Source organism: Cetorhinus maximus, chromosome 9 (assembly GCF_964194155.1).
Source record: "Cetorhinus maximus chromosome 9, sCetMax3.hap1.1, whole genome shotgun sequence".
Classification (NCBI taxonomy): domain Eukaryota; kingdom Metazoa; phylum Chordata; class Chondrichthyes; order Lamniformes; family Cetorhinidae; genus Cetorhinus; species Cetorhinus maximus.
In genome coordinates this window covers 39,522,431-39,549,811 of record NC_135887.1, presented here as the reverse complement: position 1 = coordinate 39,549,811, position 27,381 = coordinate 39,522,431, and the positions used below count along the sequence as shown (strand labels likewise).

Sequence of the window (27,381 nt, the reverse complement as noted above, 5' to 3'; positions counted from 1 at the left end):
TTCAAATGTGGACCAGATTTTGAGCAATGCAAAAATTTATTAACGCCTCTCACACCTCCTGCATTGGGTGTTTGATGTCTTATGGACTTGTAGTCCACTTTAACAAAAGCTCACGGGTGTACTCTCTCACAGAGATTATCTTTATTTAACCACCAATGTATGGACTAAATAAGAAACACAACTAGACCTGTCTGAAAGTGATACCACTCTGTTCTGCTGATCCCATAGCAACCCAAGATTGGTCCTTGTTGCCAGCTGCCTTTGTTTGCCAGATAATGTATGCTAACATTCCTGCTTTTCACTGTGCAATTTAATGTGATTTAGTTATTAATAAAGGTCTTTTAATACAATTTATTATTCAGATTTCCAACATGCAAAAAATTCTATTTTTGTATTAAAGTTCTTCTTGTGAGGGATGTTTAAAATAGATTTTCCCTTCAGCGATTAAAAACAAAATGAGTTCAGGCACCCACAATTGATTTTACATCACCGCAAAATGACAGTGCAGATTACTTCAATGACATCAATAATGCTTGAAAGGCTGCAAAGTTGGTGACAAACTGGATGGAGGGATTGGAATTGATTGGTCCATCAATACACTGCGCAATGAGCTGCATCGAAGAGTGGAATGGCAAATGTCACTCCCCATATGATGAGCTCCAAATCTCAGTTCTGTTAACTGTCAAGCAACAAAGGTTGTCCCTTAAGTAAAAATAGGTCAGAGAGCATGTGGATGCAGAGGCAAGAGTTAGCAGGAGAGATTATCTGTCCAGTATCATTGCCTAGGAATAAAAACACGAGGGGGTGTTGAAAATGATTTCTCAAATTGATGTAATTAGTGTCTCTAGTCTGGAGTTTGCACTAACAATAGAACACAAGTTTGTTTGGCATGAAGAGAAAGCTTCCCTGTTAAGGATTATGACAGATTTTGAGGAAAGATGAAGTAGAATTATTAACAACAATTCAAATTTAGGCCTATTTCAGTTTTTGCTCTCAAACACACAAAAGAATCCCACTGAAGTCAGTTACTTTTTTGAGAAACTCTGTGAGAAGCATTTATTAATCTTTTGCCAACTGTCCTCTGCCCTGTCCTACAGGATCCCCTTTCCATCTGTTTATTAAATCTAACACCTCTTTCTAGACCCAGGGTTTTCAGTAATTGTCTCTTATGATGTTGGTCACATGTGCTTTTTTCTTTAGAGGGTAAGATGATGATATGATAGGTTTATTCAAGTCATGGAACGTTGCCCCATATGAGGTCAATTATAACAAGAATATGAGGTGAATGTGCCATGTGCCTTTAAAATAAATCTCCTTAAAACATAGCAGAAACCTTTGTAGCAGTCAAAGTCAGTTCAGAATAGTTTTAAATAAAGAAGGTGGATGGGAGTTTGAAAACATTGCCCTTTACTGAAATTAATTTTCCTGATACTCGTGCTGAAAGATAATGACAGGTAAAGAGGTGAATGAAGCTGTATGAGTGGTAGAGGATGCCTTGGCATCAGAGCTTTGGCTTATCTTGACCATTCACTTTTTACATTGTTTGGTAATTTTTAGTATGGTGGAGGTTGCACGGAATACCTCTGTCACCACCATGTAGACAGCCTATGGCACACACTTATGGAGCATCCTGCCTTCAGTGCCCATCCGGTGGTCACAATAACTTCTACTCGCAATGCCTCCCCAGGCACAAATACAAATCTCAGGGCCCATACAGCTGCTAGCAACCCCAAGGCTTCTGCCATTCTGCTGAGAAGTGAAGTTGCCATCGTGTCAAGACAATGACTGATGGCTTTCTAGCCTCCAAACTGCCCTGCTTGACTAATAAGGCTCTGGGAGAAAATTAAAGCAGCAGTTTCACATCAGGCAAATCTAGGTCTGATGTCTGAAATTGTGCATAGATTTTCCCTTTTCTGTCACTGTGTTGCGATGTTGTTGGGAAGGGGAGCTAAATGTCATGGTTGTGGGTTCCTGGAGTTGAGCACCACACTGCTTCTCACTAAATTTCCTATCACCTTTCTGAATACACAGCACACTCGCTGTAAACCAAATGCTACTTGCCATACTTTGTGCGCTGGCTTTTTCTTTCTTATTTATTTTCAACTTCAGCAGATGGATAAAGCCGAGAATCATGAGAATGAAGATTACCCCTTAGAGAGCAGTCGAGGCTCAGACCTCTCAGATATCATGGAGGAGGATGAAGAAGAGCTGGGATCAGACACACAGATAAATGAAGAAGTACAACAACAATATTGCAGTTTGACCAGGGATAGCTTGCTAAAGGTAATGATCTCAAGCAACTGTCTGGATATGCCCATTCTGAATTTATTGCTACTAGGTGAAGAACTCAGACTGAGGCTTGGAATTTATTTTCTTTTGATTAATTGGTGTACCTCTTTCTTCCCCTTCCTGACTTCTTTCCTAAGGTCAGAGGTGGGTAAGTCACAATGCACACGAGAAACAATCGCCCTTCAGTTATTAAGACTGAAGCCAAAATGAATGGAATCAGTTTTATAGTCGTCATCTTTTTTGTAAGGCACTCCATTAATAGGATAGACTCATCTTAGCCTGATCTGAATAAAAGTCAATAGTGACCCCCACTTATCATTCTGAAAACTATCACATGGCCACAAATACCAGGACATTTTTAGATATTACAGGATTTTCAAAATTGTCACAGCACTCTTCATATTGCATAATGATTGTTGCCCTGCAGAGACCCTACCACCGTGAAAGTTATAATGCTTCCCAGAACAGAGGAGTGAAAAACCTTCTCTGCCCTGTCCCTAGTGGATTGAGACCTTGGAAGCAGAACCTGTTCCAGGTGTGTAGCCTGAGGGACATTGGCATTTGCTAGCCCCACAATCTGAACCTGTAGGAACTGTGGCATTTGTTGTAGGTTTGTGAGAGTCTGAAATGTGGGGCCTTGTTCAGTTTCTGATGGTAACACATTAAACGCAACCTCAATAATGTCATCTGCTTTTAAAAGGACAGAGCCCAAGGTCTGAGAGCAGCACTGCTGCACGGGCTGTCTTCTTAAGGTAAATGTTTGGACCTATATTTTCAGCTGTTCATATAAATGTGGATATTGTGCACTATATGGCTAGGGGTGGGGCTGGTGACGTGTGTGGTGGTGCGGTGGCAGCAGTAAACCTTATCCTGTGTACTGTAGGGAAGAGCAGGACACCCCATCCTCTGTAGAAGGGGAATTGAGCCAGTGGAAGCGTAGGAGTGAGAAAAATGAGTGAGCATTAATAGATAATATACATTGCAGAAGAGGTCTGAAAGAATATTAACAACGCAATTAAAGTATATAAAGGGAGACTGGAGATGTACCAGGTGTTGGCATGTTTGCCAGTACAGTGAGAAGGTGCTGCTACCTCCATGTAATAGGCAGTTGCTTTCACATATAGATTTCAGGAACTTAACACTTGTGATTTTATCAACAATATAGGAGTGTTTAAAACCACCAGCAGACCCAGGTCCCTGTATGATGACACGTAAACAGATGTGAGTGAGCAATTGGGCTGTTCAAAAATTGCAAAATATTTTAATGCCCTGTCTCAATGGCTAAATGCACCACGTAGTGTGAAACAGTGTGTGCCAGTGCTCTACCTCAACAGGGCTGGGACAAATATTTGACAGGGGATGTGTGGAGGTGCAGGTATTGCTAATGTGATTGGGGAGGGCTTACACTAACATGACAGCGGATGGAAACCTGGGATTCAGAAGGGAGAGAAGCAAAGTTGGAAATAGAAGGCAAAATATTAATAAGCAAATATGGAACATTGAGGAAACAAAGGCTGGAAAATAAACAACAAGGGAATTGTTCAGTGATTATTGGTATATACTTCAATGCAAGTAATCTATGAATAATTAAGGCAGATGAGTTTAGGACAGGTGGTTTTTGGAAGTATGATATCATGGATTACTGAAATGTGGCTTAAAGAAAGGAAGGAATGCAGTTCCTGGTTACAGAGATTTCAGACAAGATGGCAAGGGGGATAAAAAAGTAAGTGGTCACAATATTGGTTAAAGAAACAATTGCAGCTATGAGGAGGAATGATATGCTGGAAGGATCATCAAATGTTAAAAAGTTAAACTGAGAAACAAAAAAAAGGGACAATCACACTGCTGGGAATATACTGTAGACTTCCAAACTGTCAGAAGAAGAACGAATATGCAGGCAAATTACTGAGAAGTGCAGAAACAATAGAGTGGTAATGGTAAGGGATTTCAATAGCCTGATATTAATTGGGATAAAATTAGTGTAAAAGGTATAGAGGGCACAGAAATCTGAACATATATTCAGGAGCTTTTTTAACCAGATAAAGCAAACCCAACAAGAGAAAGGGGCAGTCATGGACTTACTTTTAAGGAATGAAGCTGGGCATGTGGAAGGGATATAAGTGGGAGAGAACTTTGGTGTTCGTGATCATAATTCAGTTAGATTTGGTGTAGTTAAGGAAAGGGATAAATATAGACCAAGAGTAAAGGCTTTAAATTGAGGATGGTCTGAGCTGACGTGATTTGGCAAAAATAGACTGGAAACATCTACTCGTAGGCAAAACACTGTCAGAGCAGTGAGAGGCATTCAAAGAGGAGGTAGAAAGGGTTAAGAATAAATATGTTACCATTATGACAAAGGGTGGGACTCCTAAATCTAAACCTCTTGGATTTTAAAGACATACAGAGTAGCACAAGGCATAAAAGTCAGCTGCCAAGGGCTCAATACCGCTGAGAAGTATAAAAAGTGCCGGGGTGAAATTCAAGTAAAACTCTGAAAGCAAAAATGCAGCATGAAAAGATATTAGCAAGTCAAGTCAATGAAAACCTAAATATGTTTTATAAATACATAAAGAGCAAAAAGATAATTAAGGAAAGAGTAAAACTGATTAGAGATCAAAAAAGTCAAGTGTGTGGTGGCATTAGACAGGTGCATGGTTCTTAATGAATACTTTATTGCTGTTTTCACAAAATGGGGGGTGGTGAGGCAGATATTGTAATTAAGGCGAGGAGTGTGAAATATTAGTTAACATACTCATAGAGAGGGGGAAAATATTAGTGTTCAGCATCTTGAAAGTGGATAAATCACCAAGCCCAGATGAAATTTCTTCCAAGCTGCTGAGAAGCAAGGGAAGTAATTGCAGGCACTCTGACCATCATTTTCCAATTGTTTCTTGTTCTAGACAAGGTGCCAGATAACTGGAGGACTGCTAACGTTGTATCATTGTTTAAAAAAGGAGAAAGGGGTAACCTAAATAATTACAACCAGTCAGCCTAACCTTTGTGGTGGGCAAATTATTGGAAAAAATTCTGATTATAAATCATTTAGAAAGACGTGGATTAATTAAGGACAGGCAGCATGGGTTTGATAAGGGAAAGCCTAGTCCCACTAACTTGATTGCATCTTTTGAGGATGTAACAAGGAGTGTTGGTAAGGGTAGCACATCCAATGTAATCTACATGGATTTTAGCAAGGCTTTTGACAAGATCTCACATGGCAGACTGGCCATTCAAAAAAGAGTAATGGAACCCAAGGGTAAGTGACAAGCTGGATCCAAAATTGCCTTAGTGGTAGGAAGTAATGAGTAATAGTCAAAAGGTGTGTTTGTGACTGGAGGACCATTCCAGTGGAGGTCCCATGGGTCCGTAGTGAATCCCTTGCTTTTTGTGGTATATGTTAATGATTTAGATTTAAATGTAGGGGGAAAGATTAAAAAGTTTCTGGAAGATATGGAAATTGGCCATGTGATTGATAGAGAGGAAGGAAGTTCTAGACTGCAAGCAGATATTGATGCAATGGTCAGGTGGGCAGAGAAGTGGGAAATGGAATTCAGTCCGGAGAGTAAGGTAATGCATTTAGGAAGGGCAAACAAGGCAAGAGAATACACAATAAATGGTTGATTACTCAGAAGTGTAAAGAAACAGCTGGATCTTGGAGTGAATGTCCACAGATCCCTTAAGGTAGCAGGACAGGTAGTTAAGAAGGCATATGGAATAATTTTCTTTGGACAAGCCATAAATTATAAGAGCAGGGAGGTTATGTGAGAACTGTATAAAACATTAATTAGACTGCAGCTAGAGTGCTGCATATTGTTCTGGTCACCACTTTTATGAGGAAAGATTGATTAAATTGGGGTTATTTTCTTTGGAACAGTGGAGACTGAGGAGCAATTTAATTGAATTGTACAATATTAGGAAGGAGCTAGATAGGAAGGACTACTTTCCCTTAGCAAAGAGATCAATCATCAGGGGGCATAGATTTAATGTAATTGGTAGGAGGATTAGGTGGAAGTCGGGAGAATTATTTTCACCCAGAGGGTAGTAGGGGTCTGGAACTCTCTGCCTGAAAGACAGAGAGAGGCAGAAATCCTCATTGCATTTAAAAAATACTTGGATATGCACTTGAACTGCCAGAACCGACAGGGCTGCAGACTAAGAACTGGAAAACGGAATTAAGTTGGATGGCTCTTTTTCAGCTAGCACAGACACAATGGGTTGAATGGCCCCCTGTTGGGAGATAATTTTTCTGTGTTTCTAGAGTTAAATGAGAAAACCCTAGATTCCATTTCCCGGTGTATGCTGATTCAGGCCAGCAGATAGAATCCTTGAGCCACGCAGGGCAAATTCAGCCTGATTCTAAATACTGTTAAATGACTCGTGCTGGAAATTGTGCCAACATCTGATGAGGCTTTTCCATGATACACTCAATGGATCAAGTAGCCCCTCAGCACTTTCTGTGTCGGTTCCTAGGTGAAGAATAGCTTGTGCGGTGGGGAGCTGTCATGCCTCAGCACGAATCAGCACCTTTAGGAATGGGAGGGGAAGGAAGAAACTTGTTCTAGCCTGGATTGATATCAGAGCAGGAATTCTACCCCAGCCCTGATACAGCTCCCCATCAGTTTCATTATTGCAGCGTATATACAGGATGATTGGAGCAATTCCATGAGGCAACCAATTTGAAAACAGGTTGAGTGTGAAATGATGCATTATCCCAGATGCATACAAATGTTAGGATACCTCAGCTTGTGTAAATCCACTCACTGCAATCAAATAGCCAATTGTAAATTTCAATTTTGTGACTGGACAATAAAATAATAGCTCTAAGAAACCAAGTTAGCAGTCATAAGCAGCCTGCACTGAGCTGTTCACTCTAAAATGATCATCATAAGGCCACTTTAGCTCAGGAAGTCATTTTATCTGTGGGAGTTGGTCTTTCTTGATTCCTTGCATGGCTGGGTAACATAGCAAAATGTTTACAGGCTCTGAATGCTGGAGATGGCAGAGGGAGAAGCAGCACACTTTTGAGTTCTTGCACCTCTTGTATAATTCCTTTTATAAGTACACATTTGAACCTACGAATAGTCATTGACTGGAGCCTATATGTACTCTCATGATGCATAGGGGCTTCGGAATAACGGTACAACTGTATTTGTACATTACTATGTAAGATCATTAATTACTTCGGAAGCATTAATTAATGTCCTACAGAAGATGTTTTCAATTATTTCTGTGCAGTGAAACCTATGTTAATTGATCACCTTCAGCAACTAATTTTAGAAATTGCATTCTGGGAATTATTTCCATAGCGTTATATTTTGGAACCTTTTGACCATTTTCTAGAAAAGATTTGGAACAGGGGTTACTTTAAGTGTTGTATTTTATAGCATAATGTATTCATGAAAGTTTGAAAAGGGGAACAGAAATGTTACAACCACGTGAGGAGGGGTAAAAATTGACTCACCTAATTTGCCACTCCAGGTCTGACTGGAACAGGGTTTTGTGAATTTAGCGAGGATGAGCTTTGCCAATACTGCAAGAGCCCCACTATGTACGTTTTTAGATTATAAATAATTAATCAGACAGGTTTTCTGAGTTTAAAATCAAAGAATGAGATAAGTTTATTGACCCTACTTCCCAAATTAATAAAAACTAGGTAAATTGCAACCACCATATGTCACACACTTTGCCTGGCCCCCCCACACACACTAGTACAGTTGGTAGAATAAGAGGATAGACTTAAAGATATTTTACAGTTTGTGAAGAAGATAAACAATCAAAGGAATATATGGTTAACTGTCCTTTGGCTGGTCTTGACACGGTGATTCCATGTTATGGCTGTTTTGTTCTGTGTTCTCCTGGGTGTAGCCGTACAGCAGATTTCCACATTTTATCTGAAAAAGATGATGGTTTGCAGTAGATTTCTCTTCTTAGGATGGTTACTCTGCAATATCCATGCACAATTCTCAGAGAGATTTATAAAAATATATATAGAAAGAGAGAGAGAGACGGCTCTTGCAGCCTTTCAGTATATCCTTCTGATCTCTGCCCTGACTTGGTAAAACGGTTCTTCAAAAACCTTGCTGGCTGTATAATCCAGAGAAATTTGATTTTCATGTCTACTGTAGTCATTGTGTTGTAGAACAGGTAATTATATTTTTGATGTCTCAGCTCAAAAACCTCTAATAGTGTAAAATCAACAGGAGATGGGGTCTTTCACACTCCCTGAGGTGTGGACGAGGTGGGGGTAGTGGGAAGGGGATTTGAGAGTCCGTTCCTCTTCATCCCACTTGGGGTGGAATGCGAGTTGTATATTCGGCTGGCTGACAGTCTTTCCATTGTTTAATGGGATTACAGTTTATTAAAATCCAGCCAGAGTAAAATGGCATTAGAAATTGTATCATCTTAAAAAAAAAACACATCCTCGTCACAGTTAAAACCTAGTTAAAAACGTTAATTGCGTTGATTTTGTTTGCTCATGAATTATAAGTAATTGGCATATCTCATTAATCAATAAACCCCTCACACCCATTTGTTTTATAAATACTGGCAGCTAGTTTGAAGCATGTGTTTTTGTTTAATCTATTTGATGTCAGATTACGCCAATGTGTACTGTGTAAACAAAGGCTTGTGACAATTCTCTATAACCTACATGTATACACTATGTTTTAAGCCATAACATGTAGAGTCGCTCTTTTTCCAAATCTTATCTGCGGAAAAATGGTCAAAAGTTTCCTAATGTGACAAGAAATCATCATTAGCAATTTGTTTCACCTTCAGTACCATCATTGACAATCAGATTCTGGGAATCCCTTATTACTTATTTGACGACAACATCAGGTTTCACTGAGATGTAAGTTGTAATTTTTGTGTATTTGAAGCTTTAACTCACATTGTTGTAATTTTGGGCACTTCATCTTATACTGCTCTCTGAATTTCTGTTGCCTTACTGTGCTTTGAGTTGATCTTGTTTCAATTTTCACTTTACTTTTTTTTCTTTCTTTCTCCCTCCCCACCCCTTCCTTGCATGCACTCAACCACTGTACGTGTTAACCATATCGCAACAGCCTGAGCAGTATGAAACTGATAGCGATGAGGAGTTTCTGGAGAAAATTCTAGAACTTCCTCTGCAGAAACATTACAGTAAGAAACTATTCAGCATTCCTGAAGTAACAGAGGAGGAGGAGGAGGACCAGGAGGTCATCTGTAGCAGCAGCCAGGGTGGTACCGGAAACCAAGAGCAAGGAGAAAGGGTCTCTATTTATTCCCAGGAGAGAGAACAATTAGAGGAAAAGGATCAACTATTCAAATGTGTGCAAAGTAGTTCCAACGACAACAGACAGAGAGACCAAGCCTTGAACTTTGATACCAAAACTCAAGAATTGGGAGAAAAACCAACTTCCAATATCAGTCAGGGTAACTGCAAAAATTTAGCTCAGGAAGCTATGGGTTCTAATATTCCACAGAATGAGCTGAAAACCATGGATATGGAAGAGGTCATAATGTATGACCATATCTGTGATCAGAGCAATAGGCAGGAGCCAGGTGAAAAGCAGCCTCACTGCACAAAAACTAACACCAAAAACAAAGAATGGAATGCAGAAACGAGTGGGTATGCATATCCCGATGCCAAGATTCATCATACGTATCCCCAGGGGTATACTAGATCCCACCGACAGGAAGGAAAGACTGCAGAACATATACAGGATAACACCATTGATGACTCTGACCTGGATATTATTGAATGTATAGAGAAATCCTTACTAGAGGAGCATCACAGGGATGTCTTGGAGCCAAATGCTGTTGACCCAACATCCATCCTAAAGATGCAACCTCAGACACGGATAAGGCCCACAGATCCAAAAGAGTTGAATGCAGCAGTAACTGGGAACCCACATTACAACAGGAGAGAGCAGGTATCTCAAGAACACCTAGAGATAGATATAGAGTATGGCACTGAGGAAGAAGAAGAAATGGTGACTCCCAGCTTACATTTCTGCACACATGTTATTCATCTGGATCAGGTGAGATCAGGATGGTGGGACAGTAGGAAGACTAACAGAGAAGGTGTGGACGAGTACTCCATGCACTGTAAGTGTACCCAGTCAAAAGAACAGAGGCAGACCTCTGTTGAAGACAACGTCTTTGATTCAAGTTCTGGTAGCACCAAGTCTCCTCGTCATCATAGAAGAAAGAATAAGACTGCTTTCCCCAGGAGCCCGCTACATTGTGAACGAGACAAGCTAAAAGGAAGGATTGCAGAGGAGAAAGCATTGGAGGCTTGGAAGTTGGAGCCTTATGAATTGGGCAGGACCAGGGCAAGGGCAGAGCCCGAGGATTCAGCATGTTCACGGGTGTGTGTTTATCTCACTGTTTGCCTGCTCCATCCTTCTCTTAGTTCTATTTTTTGTGGCTGTCAGTTTGTTTTATTACTTTGTGTGCTTTCTGCTATGTGCCAGTTATACACATCTCCTTCACTTTTGGTGAGTAGTGTGAAGCAGTAGCCCATGCTTTCCTAGCATCAATGTCTTTCAGCCAGTTGATAACCAACTAAACTAAAATTGAACCTATCTGTCAGACCATCAGTGATATAACAATTATTACCCATTAGCTATCCCTCTGGTGTAGTTGGACAGCAGCATTGGGTGTATTTATCAGAACAGGGAGTGAAACCTCAGGGCATCCATTATGTTAATGCAAGTTTTCATGCTAGGAGACCATGGTGATGATGCAAAGCAGTAATGTCACTAGGATTTCACGAACGTTTTATGGTCAGTTTGGAAATGTTAATCACCCAGCACTACAATAATGGATTCTGCCTTCCAAATATATAGTTTGCATCTGGAGAGAAATTTTTAAGTTGTATAACACCAGGACGGAGTATTGATGATTGCAGATCTCTAACTGGCGATGGCAGTAATTCGACAGGTGAATTAAGCATGCCATATAAGGTGTGTACTGGCGTAAGTGGAATTTTGACTCCAGTGCACAAAACGGCCTAGTGACAAAACTGCTTGTGTTTTTTGTAGTGATGGAGAGTTCGGTGATTCTATAACTTCTGGTTTGGGTTCAATGTAGCTGGTGAAATGACAAAAAAATGGAGTGCTGTTCTGCATTTCATTTCTTTGGTTAAGAAATCTTTTTAATGTTTATTTTTTTCCCATTCTGGGGTTCTGCCCCGCACTCTGTCAGACAGCTTACAGGTAATCATGTGGAGTTGCCTGAAAGCCACCTCCATGATTTTCTCCCTCTAATTTTTTTTCCTTCTTTGGGAGTCCTTGACCCTTGGAAGAAATGACTGCTACTAGATTACGGAACAGTGAATGAGAGACACAGGCCTGGATTTTCATTCCCGAGGCAGGTGCACAGAGCTGGGAAATTTCCTGGCTCACAGATGCCCGCCTCGGGGGAAAATGTGCCCCAAATAGCTGGATCTTCATTCTGGGAGGTCAGGTGCAGGATGGAGTCAGGCCCGCTGCCCTCAGAGGTGGCCACAGAGACTGCCAAGTGCCAAGGCGGCCCAACTTGTTTCTCTGGGACATCATTCCAGTGGTTTTGTTAAATATTAGGCCTCACCCCTAACACCACCACCCAACTCATGTCAACCCGTGCCCTCCACCTACGCCCATGGTGCTTTACGGCCCTTATGCCAACTTAGTGCCAACTCAGGCCTCTCAACACCCTTTACCCTTACACCCAGTATCCATCATGGGCAGACCTCAGGAGCCATGTTGAGCTGAAATAAAATAAAGTTCTAAATATATCAATTAGAGATTTCACTATATTAATGAAAGCCCATTCAATACATTTAAATCTCCTCAAGGATTTCATCCCTTATGAAAACAAACATTTGTCTTCATAACACTACACCAAAAAGAGCTAATCCTTTACATCCTGGAGCTGTCAATCAAACTGTGAACTTACAGACCGCAATGTGATAGGTTTTGGAAAGTAGTCAAGCAGTAATAATGCTATAATGATAGCATTTAAAGATTATGTCAACGAACAATTTTATAACTGCTAGCACAGATTTTTTTCAACTCTCAGACTCGGGCAGGCTGTTTTAAAAAAAATTTTAAATAAATAGCAGGGTATTTAAATAACTTAACAGTTTGATAGTTCCACAGATCTTATCCGCCCTTCACAAGTATTTAGGTCTATTCTTAAAATTTCATCACTGACACACTATGGGATAAGGCCCTTGCTGAAGTGAAAATGGGGTCTGTTTGAACTCAGCACTGAGTTCAAATGGCCCTGCTGAGTTCAGGTGTCCCTCATGTGTGACTCACGTCCCAGCCCCCTCCCATTCTGGTGACAGTAGGATTTGTCGGAAATGGGACTGGGTATTCCAGATCTGGGTCCTGCCCAGGTCCATGGGGTCTCCAGACTTTGTTAAAATCTGGTCCATATACCCTAGAAGAGTTCCAAAACATTGCAACACCCCAGAACTCAGTCCCAAGATTGATTTGATTTGAAATGTATGCTATCGGCAGAAGGACAATTTGCAATAAGTGTGTAAAGTACATTGGCCAGAAAGAATACAGGAAATACACTAATCCCAATGAATGCAGGAAGTACAGCGATTACTATGCATTTGTTTTCCGATTTCTGGGAAATAGTGGATACATGGAGTACTCCCAGAGAAGCTAGCTGATTTTGGCTCAGTTGACCCCTTAGAGAAAGCTGGATTACTATTTTTTGAGAGAAAGACTGGGGATATTAGGCTATGAGCATATTAGTAGAACACTGAATTTTTTTTCAGAAAAGGTAGTGAAAGGAGCTTAAAAATTATGAGGTAGTTCATGACAGAATAAGCAAACAAAGTCTATATGGAAGGGGATCATTGAACCAAATTGGTCTTTCCTTTCTTTGGACTCTAATGGTCTTAAATAGAAACACTCTGGAGGGATAATCAGTTCATCAGTCTTTCGAGATTTTTAATAAGTTTTTGTGATTAATTTTCTTATGCAGTGTCTTTGTCCATAGTGTCGTGAGGTTTGCCAAATGGAAAAGGGCAGATTCTGATGGGGAGTAAATGAGTGACTCCTCATGCCAGCTGAGAAGGCATCATTAATGACAATAGCTCAAAAATTCCTAGCAAAAATAAGTAATAATTCTAACAGCCACACACTGGCTTCTCACGCAGACACAGTTTGAAGTGCTTCATATAATAAATGTTCCAGACAAAATTGAATCAAAGCATTTGATACTGCACTCAGTCCAATATTGCTGCAGTGGAAGTTATGTCACACATGCCTTCTGTCTCTTAGTGGTCTGAATACAAAGAAGTTCATTTCTTTTGGCTTTATTAGTACTCAGACTGCACTTTTGAATTAATTTGATGTCCTCATGGTCGCATCCAATTTAGACTGGAAATTGCTTACTTAACTTCTTAAAATGTGACTTACTTCAATCTCAAAGAGTAAAAATTGGATCTCATTGTACCCATTTTACAGGCCAATTTTGAAGTCCAGTAAAGGATGCTTGAAAGATCTCTGATTCTATGTTAGCTTGAGCCATTTTTCAGGGATTCCCTTGTAAATGAGGGAATTAACGACTATTTTGGAACCCCTCTAGAAATTGGGCATTGCTGAGCCACCTACCAAAGGTGAATAAATATCAAAAATTGATACTGAGGAGCAAGCCACCTCCACAGTATGGCCTCCTGCCTTCCTGCTGCCTGACCCCTGCTTCTGGACTCCGCCCTGGGTCCTGGGACTCCATGCCAGATGCCTCATTGACTGCAGCCTGAAATTTACCTTTCTAAAATGGGCAAACTATTTAGGCTCAAGTCATGGTTACACATAATAAGTACAGTTTGTGTTGGTTATCATTCAGGAGTCTGACTGTGTGATCTGTCCGTTGGCTGGACACGCATCACTGAGATGTAACATTGACCTTACTGACAGGGTAGTTCCTTCTGGCAACACTCAAGCCTTGCTGTTTGTTTCAAAGGAATTTGTGTAATGAGTCACAGTGGCCTGCCTGCCAAAATGTAAAAGCTTTTTAGAGATAGAAAACCCCTACAGCAGATAAACCTAGGACAGTTTTGGGTTGAATATTGCTCAAAGAATTCCAAATTTCCTGCTTCCTGTCCTCAGATTCTTATGGCCCAAATAGGCAACTCTCCTACTCCCAAGCCATTGATTCACATTCAACATGGACATGCAACTTGCCCTCCAATCTTCCTTACCTTTACGTAAACAGGAGCCAATTGTCTTCATCTCTGAGGTCAGAGCTGAGTTAATTGTTGCCAATTTTTGCACCTTTCCTCACTTTCTTTGTACAGTTGTTATTCCTGCTATGTTTGTGTATTGGATTCTGTGAGGGCAAGTCTGTCAGTCACTATAGCTTCTTGGGCTGTAGCTCCCCAGTATCATTAAAGCTTAATACCTGGGAACAATGCTGATGTCTGCCAATAGCTAGAATAGGAGATTAAGGGTGTTGGGTTGGGGTGGGAGTGGGGGAGGGGAGATAGGGAGCTGTACTTCAGGTATATATGAGACTGAGAAACCACTGACCGGAAAAAGAGTGACCTATGATCATGAGGAAAAGTCACCATATAGAACCCGTGATCATGAGGGAGGTTGTCATACAAGCCCCTTTTAACGGTGAAGGTGCATCGAGTCACAGGACAAGGCGGGAGCAAGAAGGGTTGGCTATTCAGGGTGTTCCTTATGGAAAGCTCTGTAGACCCAGAGTTAGAAGTTGTCGTAGTTTGTCATTGCTAGTTGCCCAGTCTATGTGTTGCTCTATTGCTGGAATTTTTTTTTGCTGTCCTCCCTGGGAGATAGGTCTGTCCATTGAACTCAACCTTTATAAGAGACCACCATTCTACTATTACGTGGCTTTGAAAGGATGTGTGAAACTTTAACTGCATTTTCAATTAGTTGAACAGTATGTGGAAAAAAAACCCAATTCAATCAGAAATGCACATTACCCAGCAACAATCCTGGTTCTCTATAGGACAGAAGCACCCAATCCCACCCAGAAGTTCCCTCAGACTTGGACTCATCTCAGATCTTTCTTTGCTGCTAAAACAATTCACAAAGCACAATGCTTTGTAGTTATGTAGTTTGTAAGGCAAAATTAATGCCTTCACATGCCAGCACAACATTGAAAGTGTGGAGTGAAGTGTGAAAATCACTATAGGCCATGCACCAAAGGCAGAAAATGTGTATTAGATGTGTGTACAGAGTAAAGTCATTCTTTGTAACATCAATTCACAATCTGTCATGGGCTGTGTTGAGTTTGCTGGTGTGCAAGAGACTGGGAATTTTCTGGTCTGCGGGCGACAATGGACAAGAGATAACAGTGAATTTACTGGTATGCAAGAGACTGTGATGAGTTTACTGGTATGAGAGAGATTTGAATGAGGGTACCTAGTGTGTGATACTGGTGAGTTGTTGTAGCCAGTGTGCAAGAGACTAAGATGAGTATACTGATGTGCAGGTACCAGTGTTTGAAAAGCTGAAGATAAAGTATAACTGGAAAAGTTATACTAGAATATATTATTTCTTAGATCGTTTTGCTTCGATCTTCCTGTGTTGTCTGTTTTTCAGGGCTTTGCAATAAGCACAGATTCAGTATCACACTCTCTACCTGACTCTTCTGCAATGCGAGTTTTAAATCCCAAGAACAGCCCATCTCTCATGTTCCACAGAGGGGAGTTACGCTCTTCCAAAGGTCAGTATCAACGGTCCTTCACTGCAGCTTTGCAGACAGAAAATCTCCAGTGTTGTAGTTTGTTTCTCACCCAATCAAACAGTTTTCGCTGCTGCCATAGCCTCTGGAGCTTTTTTATTGTACAGCAATGGTGGAAATATCGACATTGCAATTATGCTGATTAAACCCAATCCAGCCATACATTCCCATAATTGTTCATACACTCAATACCTCAGTCATTAAAAAAACAAATACATTTACTGGATTTTAATGATAAGAAACAGTGAATATAAAATTCAAGATGTTATGTAAATTTAAATAAAACTTTAATCTGTTGACCAGGCATAAAGTATTGTGTGCATCCTTAGGTTCTACACTGTTGGAAGGAAGGATGCTGAGGCAGTAGAGAGGGTACAGCACACATTCACTAGGATGCTGAAACAAAAACAAAATACTGAAGAAGTTGGAAACCTGAAATAAAAAGAGAAAATTCCGGAAATACTCAGCAGGCATGGCTGCACCTGTGGAGGGAGAAACAGAGTTAATGTTTCAGGTCTGTTCCCTTTATTCTAATGCAAGGTTACAGACTTGAAATTTGAACTCCGCCTCTCTCTCCACAGGTGCAGCCATGCCTGCTGAGTATTTCCAGAATTTTCTGTTTCCATTTCACTAAGATGCTTCCTGGTATGAGGAAATACTAATACAAAGAACAACATTTTAAAAAACTGTGCCTGTATTTGATGGAATAGAGGAGATTATAGGGTGATTGATAGAGATGTTTAAAATTATGAACAGATGGCACAGGGTGGATGGAGACAGGTGTTTTTTGTTATTTCTGTTTGTTCTGAGGCAAGGCTATGTGTATTGTCCATTCTTAGTTATCCTGAGATCTGAGAAAATAGTGATGGGTGTACTCCTTGAGCTGCTGCAGTCCTTGTACTAATGGCACTCTCTGGTAGGGAATTTCAGGATATTGTCTTGCAACAATGGTGGAATGACAACATAGATCCAAGTCAAGATGTTGCATAAACTAGTGATGATGGTGCTCCAGCAACATAACTACTTTTTTCCTTCTCAGCGGTAAAGGCCACAGAGGAGGGAGGTGCTGTCAAAATCACCTTAGTGAGTTGTTACAATGCGCCCTCTAGATGCACAGGTGGTGATGGAAATGCCTGGTCTCGGTGACTGCAGGTCTTCCATTGTAGTGTCCATGGGACTATCATCATATTGCAGCCCATTACCCATTTGACAGGAGCTTTGTTTTCATATGCACAAATATATCACAGGATCACAGAATTGTTACAATAGATGGTCATTTAGCCCATCATGTCTGTACCTGCACCCTGAATGAGCAATATAGGAAGGAAAATTCTAGAATCACAGGCAACAAAGGATAGTTTTAGAGTAAAGTATCACTGAAGGTGCAGATCAAGAGAGCGCATTATATTGGGTTAATATGCTGGCAATGGTAATGAGGTGTTGAATAAAAGCATTGGCAGTGTGATAGGCTGCACGACTGTCAGTTATGTGTGCATGCCTAAAGTGTTGCTTGCTGTAGATGAATTGCCTATGTGTTTTTGGTCTGAATGTTATGATCGGGATGGGAAGAGTGCATGAATTATCAAGCCCCACTACTCCACAGGCTGTATCATTAATTTAAATGGTTAATTTTCCCACCAAAATGGCTAGTTGCGTACATATATCTCTAGTACCCAGAAGAGACTTAATTTATTTTTAAAATAAAACTTCTTTTAACAAGTTGCAAGTACTGGTTAACACCCAATTGTAATTGGAAAGTATAACTATCTATCTTTTCCTAAACGATTCCCACAGCGCGCGCGCACACACACACACACACACACACACACAAACAAAGAACAAACAGGTAGAAACAAAAAATGCTGGAAAACTCAGCAGGCCTAACAGCATCTGTGGAAAAAAAAAAACCCAAAGTTAACGTTTCGAGTCCGTATGACTTCAGAGCACATACGGACTCGAAACGTTAACTTTTTTTTCCTCTCCACAGATGCTGTTAGACCTGCTGAGTTTTTCCAGCATTTTCTGCTTTTGTTTCAGATTTCCAGCAACTGCAGTATTTTGCTTTTAACAAATAGATAGAGGCTCTCTGAAGAGATGGGTTTTGGAGGATGGGCATTATAAAATAAAGGATAAAGTCCGCAGGGTCTCGCCGCTGTCGACCTGGAGTTCTCTCATGGGAAGATGGGCCACTGGTCCCAGTAGATACCTGGAAGTTCCCACCAACTGTCCAGCTTTGCAGGTCCAAATGCAGACTGGTTACACTCAGATGAGGGTTCTCTGGCCACAGTTTGATAGCCACACACAATTTCAGGCAACGTAGAGAGAGCCTTCCTTTCTCGGTTTGTTGTCCAAAAAGATTGCATTCCAAAACAAGCAGGTTCACAACTTAAGTTTTTTCCCTCTCTCCCATGTGATTCCCAGCAAGTTATCAATCTTCCTTCAGTTTTTTTTCCCATCAATTAAAATGATTGCAGTTTAAACAAACCAGATCTTCCTCAAGTACCATAAAGGTCAGGTGATTTCTTGCAAGAGGCCTGCCTGTTGACAGCTCCAAGGTGAATTTATGACCTTTTTAAAAAAAAATCCCAGGTTAACATCCAAATGTCCAGATCATGCCATGTGCTTCCATTTTGTAAAAGAAAAATTCAAACTTGAGAGGTATGATTCTAACATGAATGTTAAAGTAATGTGAATGAGCTTAGTCTGGTCCTCATCTACTAATCTTTTGATTTCAGCTTCGTTAGCAGAGAGTCCTAGAAGTCGAGAGACTCCACTCCTGGATGGATACAAGGAGATAGGTACAAAGGGAGCAGCAGATGGTGGTCTCATTCGCATCTTTGTAGCTTTGTTCGATTACGATCCTGCAACAATGTCACCAAACCCAGATGCTGCAGAGGAGGAGTTGGCATTTAAGGAGGGCCAGATCCTAAAGGTGAGAGCACAGCATCCATAGTAACATTGTTGTAAAGCCTGCCTCTCTATAGAGGAAGAAAGAAATGTACTGGGAATTACTGGTACATTCCATACATGTGGAAAATTGTTGTCCCGAGGAAGCATGTCACAATATCATATGTCAGCCTCCAACTAAATGTGGAGGAGTTAGAAGGCCCATTGTTCAATCATAAATAGTCAATCTTACTGCAACAGGTATTTCATTTGTGATGAGTAGAATTCTGTTTGATGTGCTCTGACAAGGCAAACAGTTGTTTCTAGTGAGGGAAGTTCCACTTTATTCAATTTTTTAAAGAAAAGCTTCTATTTAAATTACGGTTGTAAATACTGCACGGATTTTCAGACTTTTTGGAGAATGTACATTGAAAAACAAATCTTCCCAAATTCCTGCTATCTTGTGTATTTAAACTTCAGTAGCTGAAAGAGGCTGCAACAGGTGACATGGAAAAGGTGTGGTTGTTCACAAACTGCTTCTGAAAGTCATTGCTGTAAGAGGCAATGCATTAGTATTAAATTGCAAGTGAAGTATGAAACGATTGAGAATGTGATGAACAGTGTGATAGAAAACTGTAAAAAAAGTGTGTTGGAAATACACATCAGGCCAGCATGGCAGACGCTATAGGTGATAGGAATCCTCTTCCAAACCATATCCATTTATATTACAGCTGTCTGAACTGCTTGGCACAAGTGCCCTCTAGGGGTTTACAGGAACATGTGGCATTTTTCCCACTGTCATGTGTATGGTGCAATAACATACACTTTCCACAGAGGTAGGCGTGGGTTTGGAAATTAGTTCAGGATGGACATGTGATTGTTGTGATTATGCGGACCTGTGTGACATACATTGACAGTTTAAATACGCCTTAATACCTGCCTCTTGATATTGACTGCAGTCCATATAACATCACGCATATAATAATATTCTCATAGGGCAGGATTTTCCCGTCAGCGAGCGGGAGAGGGGGGCCTGCTTGCCAACACGTAAAATGACGCGCGGTGGCGTGGGGCGGAACTCCCAACGTCACCGCGCCCCATTTAAATTTTCCAGTAGGCGGGGGCACAGCAAAATCAGCTGTGCGCCTACCGACTTGTCAATGGCCAATTGAGGCCCTTGACAGAGTCATTTAGCTAATTAATGGACCTGCCCTTCCAACCTTATGGTTGGTTGGCGGGCAGGCCGGGAGCCCCAGTGGGAATTTTAAAAAGCATGAAACTTCATCCACGGATGGGATGAGGTTTCATGTAGGTTTTTAAAACTTTAATTAAAGTTTTTTTTAAAAAATATGGACATGTCCCAACTCATGTGAGACAGTGTCACATGAGGGGACATGTCAGGAATTTTTTTTTTCTATTTTTAATATTTGTGATGGAACAGCTGATCTCTCAGAGGCAACACTTAGCCTCAGGAAGATGAGTGCGCTCGTCCGTGCGCATGCGCGAAAGAGCGCACTCTCAGGTTTAGGGAAACCTCCCCCCCCCACCCGCACAGGGAGTGCATAGTGCTTCCTTGCGGACGTCACACTAGGTGGGCCTTAATTGGTCTGCCCACGTAAAATGGCACCACGTCCCCAATCAGGGGCACCAATCGGAGGCGCGCCTGTGCACATCCGCAATTCAACTTCGCCCCCGACGGGGGGAAAATCCTGCCCTTAGAATCTTTAGAATATTACAACTGAGCTGGACTAGCCATATAATTACTGTGGCTCCAAGAGCAATCAGAGGCAGGGAATGCTGTGGCAAGTAACTCACCTCCTGACTCCCCAAAACCTGTCCACCACAAGGCACAAGTGTGATGGAATATTCTCCACTTGCCTGGGTGAGTGCAGCTCCAACAACACTCAAGAAGCTCAACACCATCCAGGACAAAGCAGCCAGCTTGATTGGCACCCCATCCCATCGCCTTAAATATTCACTCCCCCCACCACTGACACACAGTGGCAGCAGTGTGTACCATCTACAAGATGCACTGCAGCAACTCATCGAAGCTCCTTAGCCAAACCTTCCAAACCCATGATCTTTACCACCTAGAAGGACAAGGGCAGTAGATGCATGGGAACACCACCACCTGCAAGTTCCCCTCCAAGCCAATTACTATCCTGATTTGTTGCTTAAATGTCACTGGGTCAAAATCCTGGAACTCTCTCCCTAACAGCACTGAGGGTTGTACCTACACCACATGGGCTACAACAGTTCAAGAAGGCAGCTTACCACCACCACCTCGAGGCCAATTAGGGATGGACAACAAATGCTGGCCTAGCCAGTGACACTGGCATCCTGTGAAAGAATAAAAATAAAATGAATAAGGACGTAATCATGGAAAAAACGCACTGGCAAAGTTCTACTGATCCACAGAGGCAAAAAAATAATCAGTCATGAGTTCTGTGCTGTGTAAGTTCTGCCTCCCTGTGCCTGTTAGGATAACAGTAGGAGGGCTGTAATTGACCTTGTGATGAGTGAAGGAAAAAACTAGCTAAGGTTCTTGCACCTGATCAGAGTGTGTGTGTGTGTGTAGAAAGAGTTTTGTGTGTATGTGTACACACATACAGACAAATTGAATCTCGGCTGTGCTGCCTCCATGGAGGGGATAGTCTCCTGACACATACTGACAAATGACATCCTATATGATTAACCATCATAAACTCCTGATCTTTCTGCAGCCCTTGACACAGTTCACAACATTATCTTATTATCTTCCTCCAACTGTTGCCTCTGTCGTCCAGCAGGTAGGAATGCCCTCACTTGACTCCATTCTTATCTGTCCAGTCAGCCATAGCTCAGCTGGTGGCTCTCTTGCTTTGGAGTCACAAGGCTCCAGGTTCAAGTTCCACTCCTGGGCTGGAGCACAAAAATCAAGGCTGACATTCCAGTGGGAGTGAGGGAGTGCTGCATTGTTAGAGGTACCACTTTTCAGATAAGGGGTTAAACTGAAGCTCCATCGGGCTGCTCAGGTGGATATAAAGTGCTTCGAGACATCTGGTGGTCATGAAAAGCACTATATAAATGCAAGTCTTTCTTTCAGTCATAACCAGAGAATAATCTACAATGACCTCTCCTGCTCCTGCACCATTACCTATAGAGTTCCTGAATCTAGTTCTAGACCCCTCCTGTTTTTCATCTACACGCTGCCCCTCAATGACATTCAAAACAATGACATCCGGTTCCACATGTATGCTGACAACAGCCAGCTCTACCTCACAGCCATCTCTTTCAATCCCTCCACTGTCTCTGATTTGTCATCCTGTTTGTCCGGCACCAATATCTTCATGAACAGAAATTTTCTCCAACTAAATATTGGAAAGATTGAAGCCTTTGTCTTCAGTCACTGGTACAAACTCCATTCTCTGACCACTGATTATATCTCTCTCCCTGGTCACTGTCTGAGATTGTGAGATCATTTACAACCTTGCTGCCCCATTTGACCTGAGATGAACTACAAATCACATATCTGTTTCTTCACCAAGGTCGCTTACTTCTAACTGCCCAATCTCAGATCATCTGTTGCTAAAACCTTCATTTGTACCTTTGGTACCTCCTGACTTGACCATTACAAGCTCCTAGCGGCCTCCCATCTTTCCATCCTCAATGAACTTGAACTCAGCCAAAACTCTGATGCCCATGTCTTAACTTGCACCAAGTCCCATTCACCCATCATGCTTGTGCTTGCTGGCCTAAACGGCTACAAGTATTAGCAACATCTCAATTTTAAAATTCGCATCCCTGAATTTCTCCATGGTCTTGCCCCTCCCCTCCCCCCACCCCCCATGCCTGTAATATCCTCAGGCCCCACTACCCTCTTGAGATAGCTGCGCTCATCTAATTCTGGACTCTTGAGCATCCGCGATTATATTCTTCCACCATTGGTGGCCACGCCTTCAGCTGTCTAGGTCCTAAACTCTGGAATTTCCTCTTCAAATCTCTCCACCTCCCTAGCTTTCTTTCCTCCTTTAAGGCACTCCTTAAAACCTACCTCTTTGACCATGTTATTTTCCATCTGCCCTATTATTACCTTATGAGGCTCGCTATCCAATTTTGCTTCATTACGTTCCTGTAAATCACCTTCAGATGTTTCATTACATTAAAGATGTTCTATAAATATAATTTCTTGTCATTGAATGGCTTGGCTCTGATTTAATGGTTATGTCTCTTGTCCTTGACTTCTTCACCATCAGAAAAGGTTTCTCTCTATCGACCCTATCAATTCTTTTCAAAATGGGGTCTAACCAGGGCTTTGTACAACTGCGTTAAAACTTCTTATCTTTATATTCTAGCCCACCAGTTAGCCTTTTTGGTTACTTTTTGTACCTCACAACTACATTTTAGTAATCTGTATACATGGACTCGTAAATTTCTTTGGACCTCCACTGTTCCTAGCTTTTCACCATTTAAATAATGCCCGGATCCTTTTTGGTCCAAAACGAATAACTTCACACTTACCTGCGTTGAAATCCTTCTGCCACAAGTTTGCTCGCTTCCTTAATCTATCGATGTCCTTTGTATTTTATACTTATTATACCACCAACCTTTGTGTCATTGACAAACTCTTTATTGTGTTATCTAAGTTTTTAATAAATATAGTGAATAGTTGAGATCCTTTTGGGACACCACTAGTCACTTCATTCCAATTTGAGCGCATGCCCATTATCTCTACTCTCTGTCTTCCGCTGCTTAACTAATCTCCTAGCCAGGTCAATAACTTGCCTTCAATTCCATGCATTTAAATTTTAGCTAACAGCGTCTTATGTGGAACTTTATCAAATGTCTTCTGGCAGTCTATATAAATTACATTTGTAGATGTTTCCATGTACTTCCCCAAAAAATCCAATTAGATATGTTAGACATAATTCGTCCTTCACAAATCCCCATGTTGGCTCTCTTTAATCAGCTCAAATTTCTCTAAGTGTTCAGTCGCTCTGTCCTTAATTATAGAATCCAATCACTTCCCTACAATAGATGTAAGATTAATTGTTTCTCTTTCTCTCATCATTCATAAACAATGGGGTTACAGTTACAGTTTTGCAATCTAGAGGAACACTTCCTTATTTGAGACAGGTGTAGAAGGTTATGATAAAACATCTGTAATTCCCTCCATAACTTTAAAACTCTGGGAGGAAACCACCAGGTCCTAACGATTTGTCAGTCTTTTGTGCCATTACTTTTTCTAATACATTTTCTTGCTTCCACTAATTTTAATGAATTCCAGCCCTTGATTCATTATGATCTGAGAATAACCTGATCTCTGTGTGCATTGTGTGACTGAGAGTGATTGATCTATGTTAATGTATTGATGAAGGAATTTTCCTACAGGTTAAAGAAATGATTTGTCAAAATGCAATGTCAAAAATTTTGAAACCTGCATCTTTTCCAAGTTATGCAATGCTCTCAGCTGATTGTATTTCTACCTGCCCATATCCATCAGATCCCTGAGTCACTAGTTATAAACATTCTGACACTACCTCTCCAAGTGTACCTCAAGGGAACAGATGCATGGACAGACAACAAAGCAGCTATTACATATGAGGCTATTTTTTAACTGCCTCCTGAATAAAATCAGTAATGATGGTTGGAACTTCCTGCTTGGCTACCTCTCTTCCACAGGGGGATAGCTTATAGGAGTGTAGGGTCATTACTGGAGAATGAAGTCCAAGATGGGGCTGAGCTGGGAAAGCGTGTGAATCTGGAATAAACTGAAAGTGAGAGTAAGGGAGGGGTCTCCTTTCTGAACAATCTCATTGCAGGTATTTGGCGATAAGGATGCCGATGGGTTTTACCGTGGAGAAGGCAATGGTCAGACTGGCTTTGTGCCATGTAACATGGTCTCTGAAATCCAGGTGGATGATGATGGAGTAATGGAGCAGCTGTTACAGCGGGGTTATCTGGCTCCCAATACGTCCATGGAGAAGTTGGGTGAGTGTGCATTACACTGAAAGCACTGTTTAACCGAGACTGCTGTATTGTATTTTCAGGTTGAACGTGCTCAAGATTTGATGTAAAGTAGAATAATTAGCTGGGCCTACAATGAGTATGCAGGATCATTTGCCAGATGCTTTTCTAATGCAGCAAAATAAATTATTAACAAGAGTGACAGGGAAGTGAAGTTTGGCTGGGCTAGAAGAGAAGAAGAAGATGGTTTAAATGGATTAGAGTTAAGAGAGAAGGTAGGTTTGTCTAGGTTAAGAGTGAGAGAGGTGGATTTTGACATGGTTTGGAATAAGGGAGGCATTTGTATCAAGCATGAAATCAAGAAATACTAGCCATGAGTAAATTTATTATAAGTCCCTCGCTGCCTCCCCTCTATTCAGTCTCCTCAGTTGGCCACAACAAAGATTTAAGTTTCTTTTTCACAAGGATATGCCTTTTCTGAATCCAAATGTATTTAACTATTTAAATAGTGAGCAATAAGGAGCCAATCAAACAAGGTTTTCTTGAGTTAAAGAAAGTGCATATTTATTAACCACTAAACCTGAGGAAAAACGTGACATCACACAAATCAGAAATAAGGGAAGTTAGAGTCCAATAAAAAAATGGTCAAAAGAATATGCAGTTTAGTGTCCTTTGATTGTGCTTGAGGTATAGATTTTTAAACTTTGCAGCTGATTTGGATTACCTGGTTTCATGGATGCGGTCAGATCTAGAAGATGTTGCAATTATTACAAGATCTCGATTTGCTGATAGATTTCCAGTAAAGTTGTCTTCCAAACCAGGTAATACACTTGTTCCAAAAGAGAGAGAGCTTTCAGCCTGTTTCTACTGCTGAAGTCTTTCTTGCAATCTCCCTACAGTGGCTGCAGCCTGGCCTGTTATACTTAACCCATTGTGTATTTCAAGGGGTTTTGGGTGCGTTTGCCTGTGGCAGCCATTGTTTCAAAATCCAGCACTTTGCATTTTGATGTCTCTTCCTTAGCCAGTAGTGAGTTTCAATGGGTCTCCAAATTATAAGAAATGTCCCTGAGGGTGTCTTGTTTGCTTTTGCACCTTCATATTGGAAGGTGGCCTTGCATTTTTAAGTAGTTTGTTTTGTATCATTTCAAATTGCAAAATTTCCTGTCAATTGGAAGTTGAAAAGTCATATTTTCAAAATAAAGGGGCATAGCCTCGTGACAATATCCATTAGCGCTGTCATGCAATCTAATATTGGTGCTCTAGTGTGAGGATGTCAGAGACATCCATCATCTATAATAACCAAGACCTGAACCATGACCAGCTCAACAAGTGACTGCTTGCAGTAACAGATGCTCACCTTGAAATGTGCTAATCTGCGTAGATAAAGTGAGAATTTGATATCAGAGAAAATGTGCGTCTTAACACACGCTGCTTGGTCCCAAATATGAGCTGGCCTGGGGCCAGTCTAATCGTGAAATACCAGGTCACAGCTGGAAATGCTCTAATTATTTTCACCCTTCATGAGAATCTTGTTCTGGAGTTTGCAAACTGTGCTTGTGTTGTGTTTGGCAGAGAGCTTGGCAGCTTCAGAGATGTAGCTTCCTGTGTCCTTATCACGCGTTAGTAACCACTATCCTGAAAAACAGAAACTTTAATGAAAGAAAAGTGGGGTTGAACGTGGCTAGGCCCAGGTCCATGCTGGGGTTGGGAGCAATACCTGGGCTGGGGCTGAAGTTGCAATCATGAATGAATTGGCTGGCACTACATTGTTACTGTTTTACTTTATGTGCTTTTAAAATAAACCTAGAAATTCTCGGGTCTGCAAATGCATTGTTTCTTCCATCTCCCGGCCCTGCCCTCTCAATGTCAGTGTAAGTGTATGTCAGTGGTACACAAATGCATACATAGTACCAGTTAGTTTGTTGTTCTATACTTTGAATGGTATATTTGTGTCCTTTGTGATTGTACTTTTAACTGATTGAAATTGGGCAAAAAAGCAATTTTAGATTAGTGAAAGCTGACAGTCCTGCAATTAAATGTGGAAGGAAGGAAAAGAATGGTATGGGGTTAAGTTGTAAAGAGGCAATTAAGTAGGAGGAGGCATTGATAACCGGACACAATGGCCTGTTTCTATGTTGTCGATTCTATATAATTGTTAATGGGACAGGAGATAAAACAGGGAGCAGAATTTGGATTGGGGTAGGACAGAGGACAGGATAAGGCCAGGGCAAAGGATCAGATTAGGGCTGGAGTTCTGCTGCTGGCATTGCTACTGATGAAAATTCATGGAAAATTTGAATATTTAAAAGTAATATAACCAATAAATGCCTCCATATCATGAGATAAAAGCAAAGCAAATAGAAAAATACATTTTTATTTGGAAAAAGACTTTGAATGTCCTTGCATTTTCCAAAGCTTGTGGATGGCCCTTTGAAGACTTGGACAATGTAATGTGATGTTCCATGATGTGAGAGGAACATATGGGCACAGTGCAGTGCTGTTTGGAAAAACTAAACAACTATTGGCACCAGAGCTAGAGCTCATGGCCCTTGCAATCCCAGG

General features: G+C 41.1%; 1 protein-coding gene across 12 annotated transcripts in view; it reads left to right on the top strand.

Annotated features, from left to right (window-relative positions):
• The window catches only part of tspoap1 (TSPO associated protein 1), a 307,699-nt gene that overhangs the window by 263,139 nt on the left and 17,179 nt on the right, over window positions 1-27,381 (top strand). For 8 of the 12 annotated variants that reach the window (XM_078548561.1, XM_078548560.1, XM_078548562.1 and 5 more), the window contains 5 exons: window positions 2,110-2,283; window positions 9,351-10,637; window positions 15,846-15,969; window positions 18,723-18,919; window positions 24,675-24,843. In XM_078548561.1, coding sequence (XP_078404687.1) covers window positions 2,110-2,283; window positions 9,351-10,637; window positions 15,846-15,969; window positions 18,723-18,919; window positions 24,675-24,843 — 1,951 coding nt within the window. The remainder of the gene's footprint in view (window positions 1-2,109; window positions 2,284-9,350; window positions 10,638-15,845; window positions 15,970-18,722; window positions 18,920-24,674; window positions 24,844-27,381) is intronic. The other 4 variants (XM_078548568.1, XM_078548567.1, XM_078548559.1 and 1 more) reach the window with 3 other exon arrangements.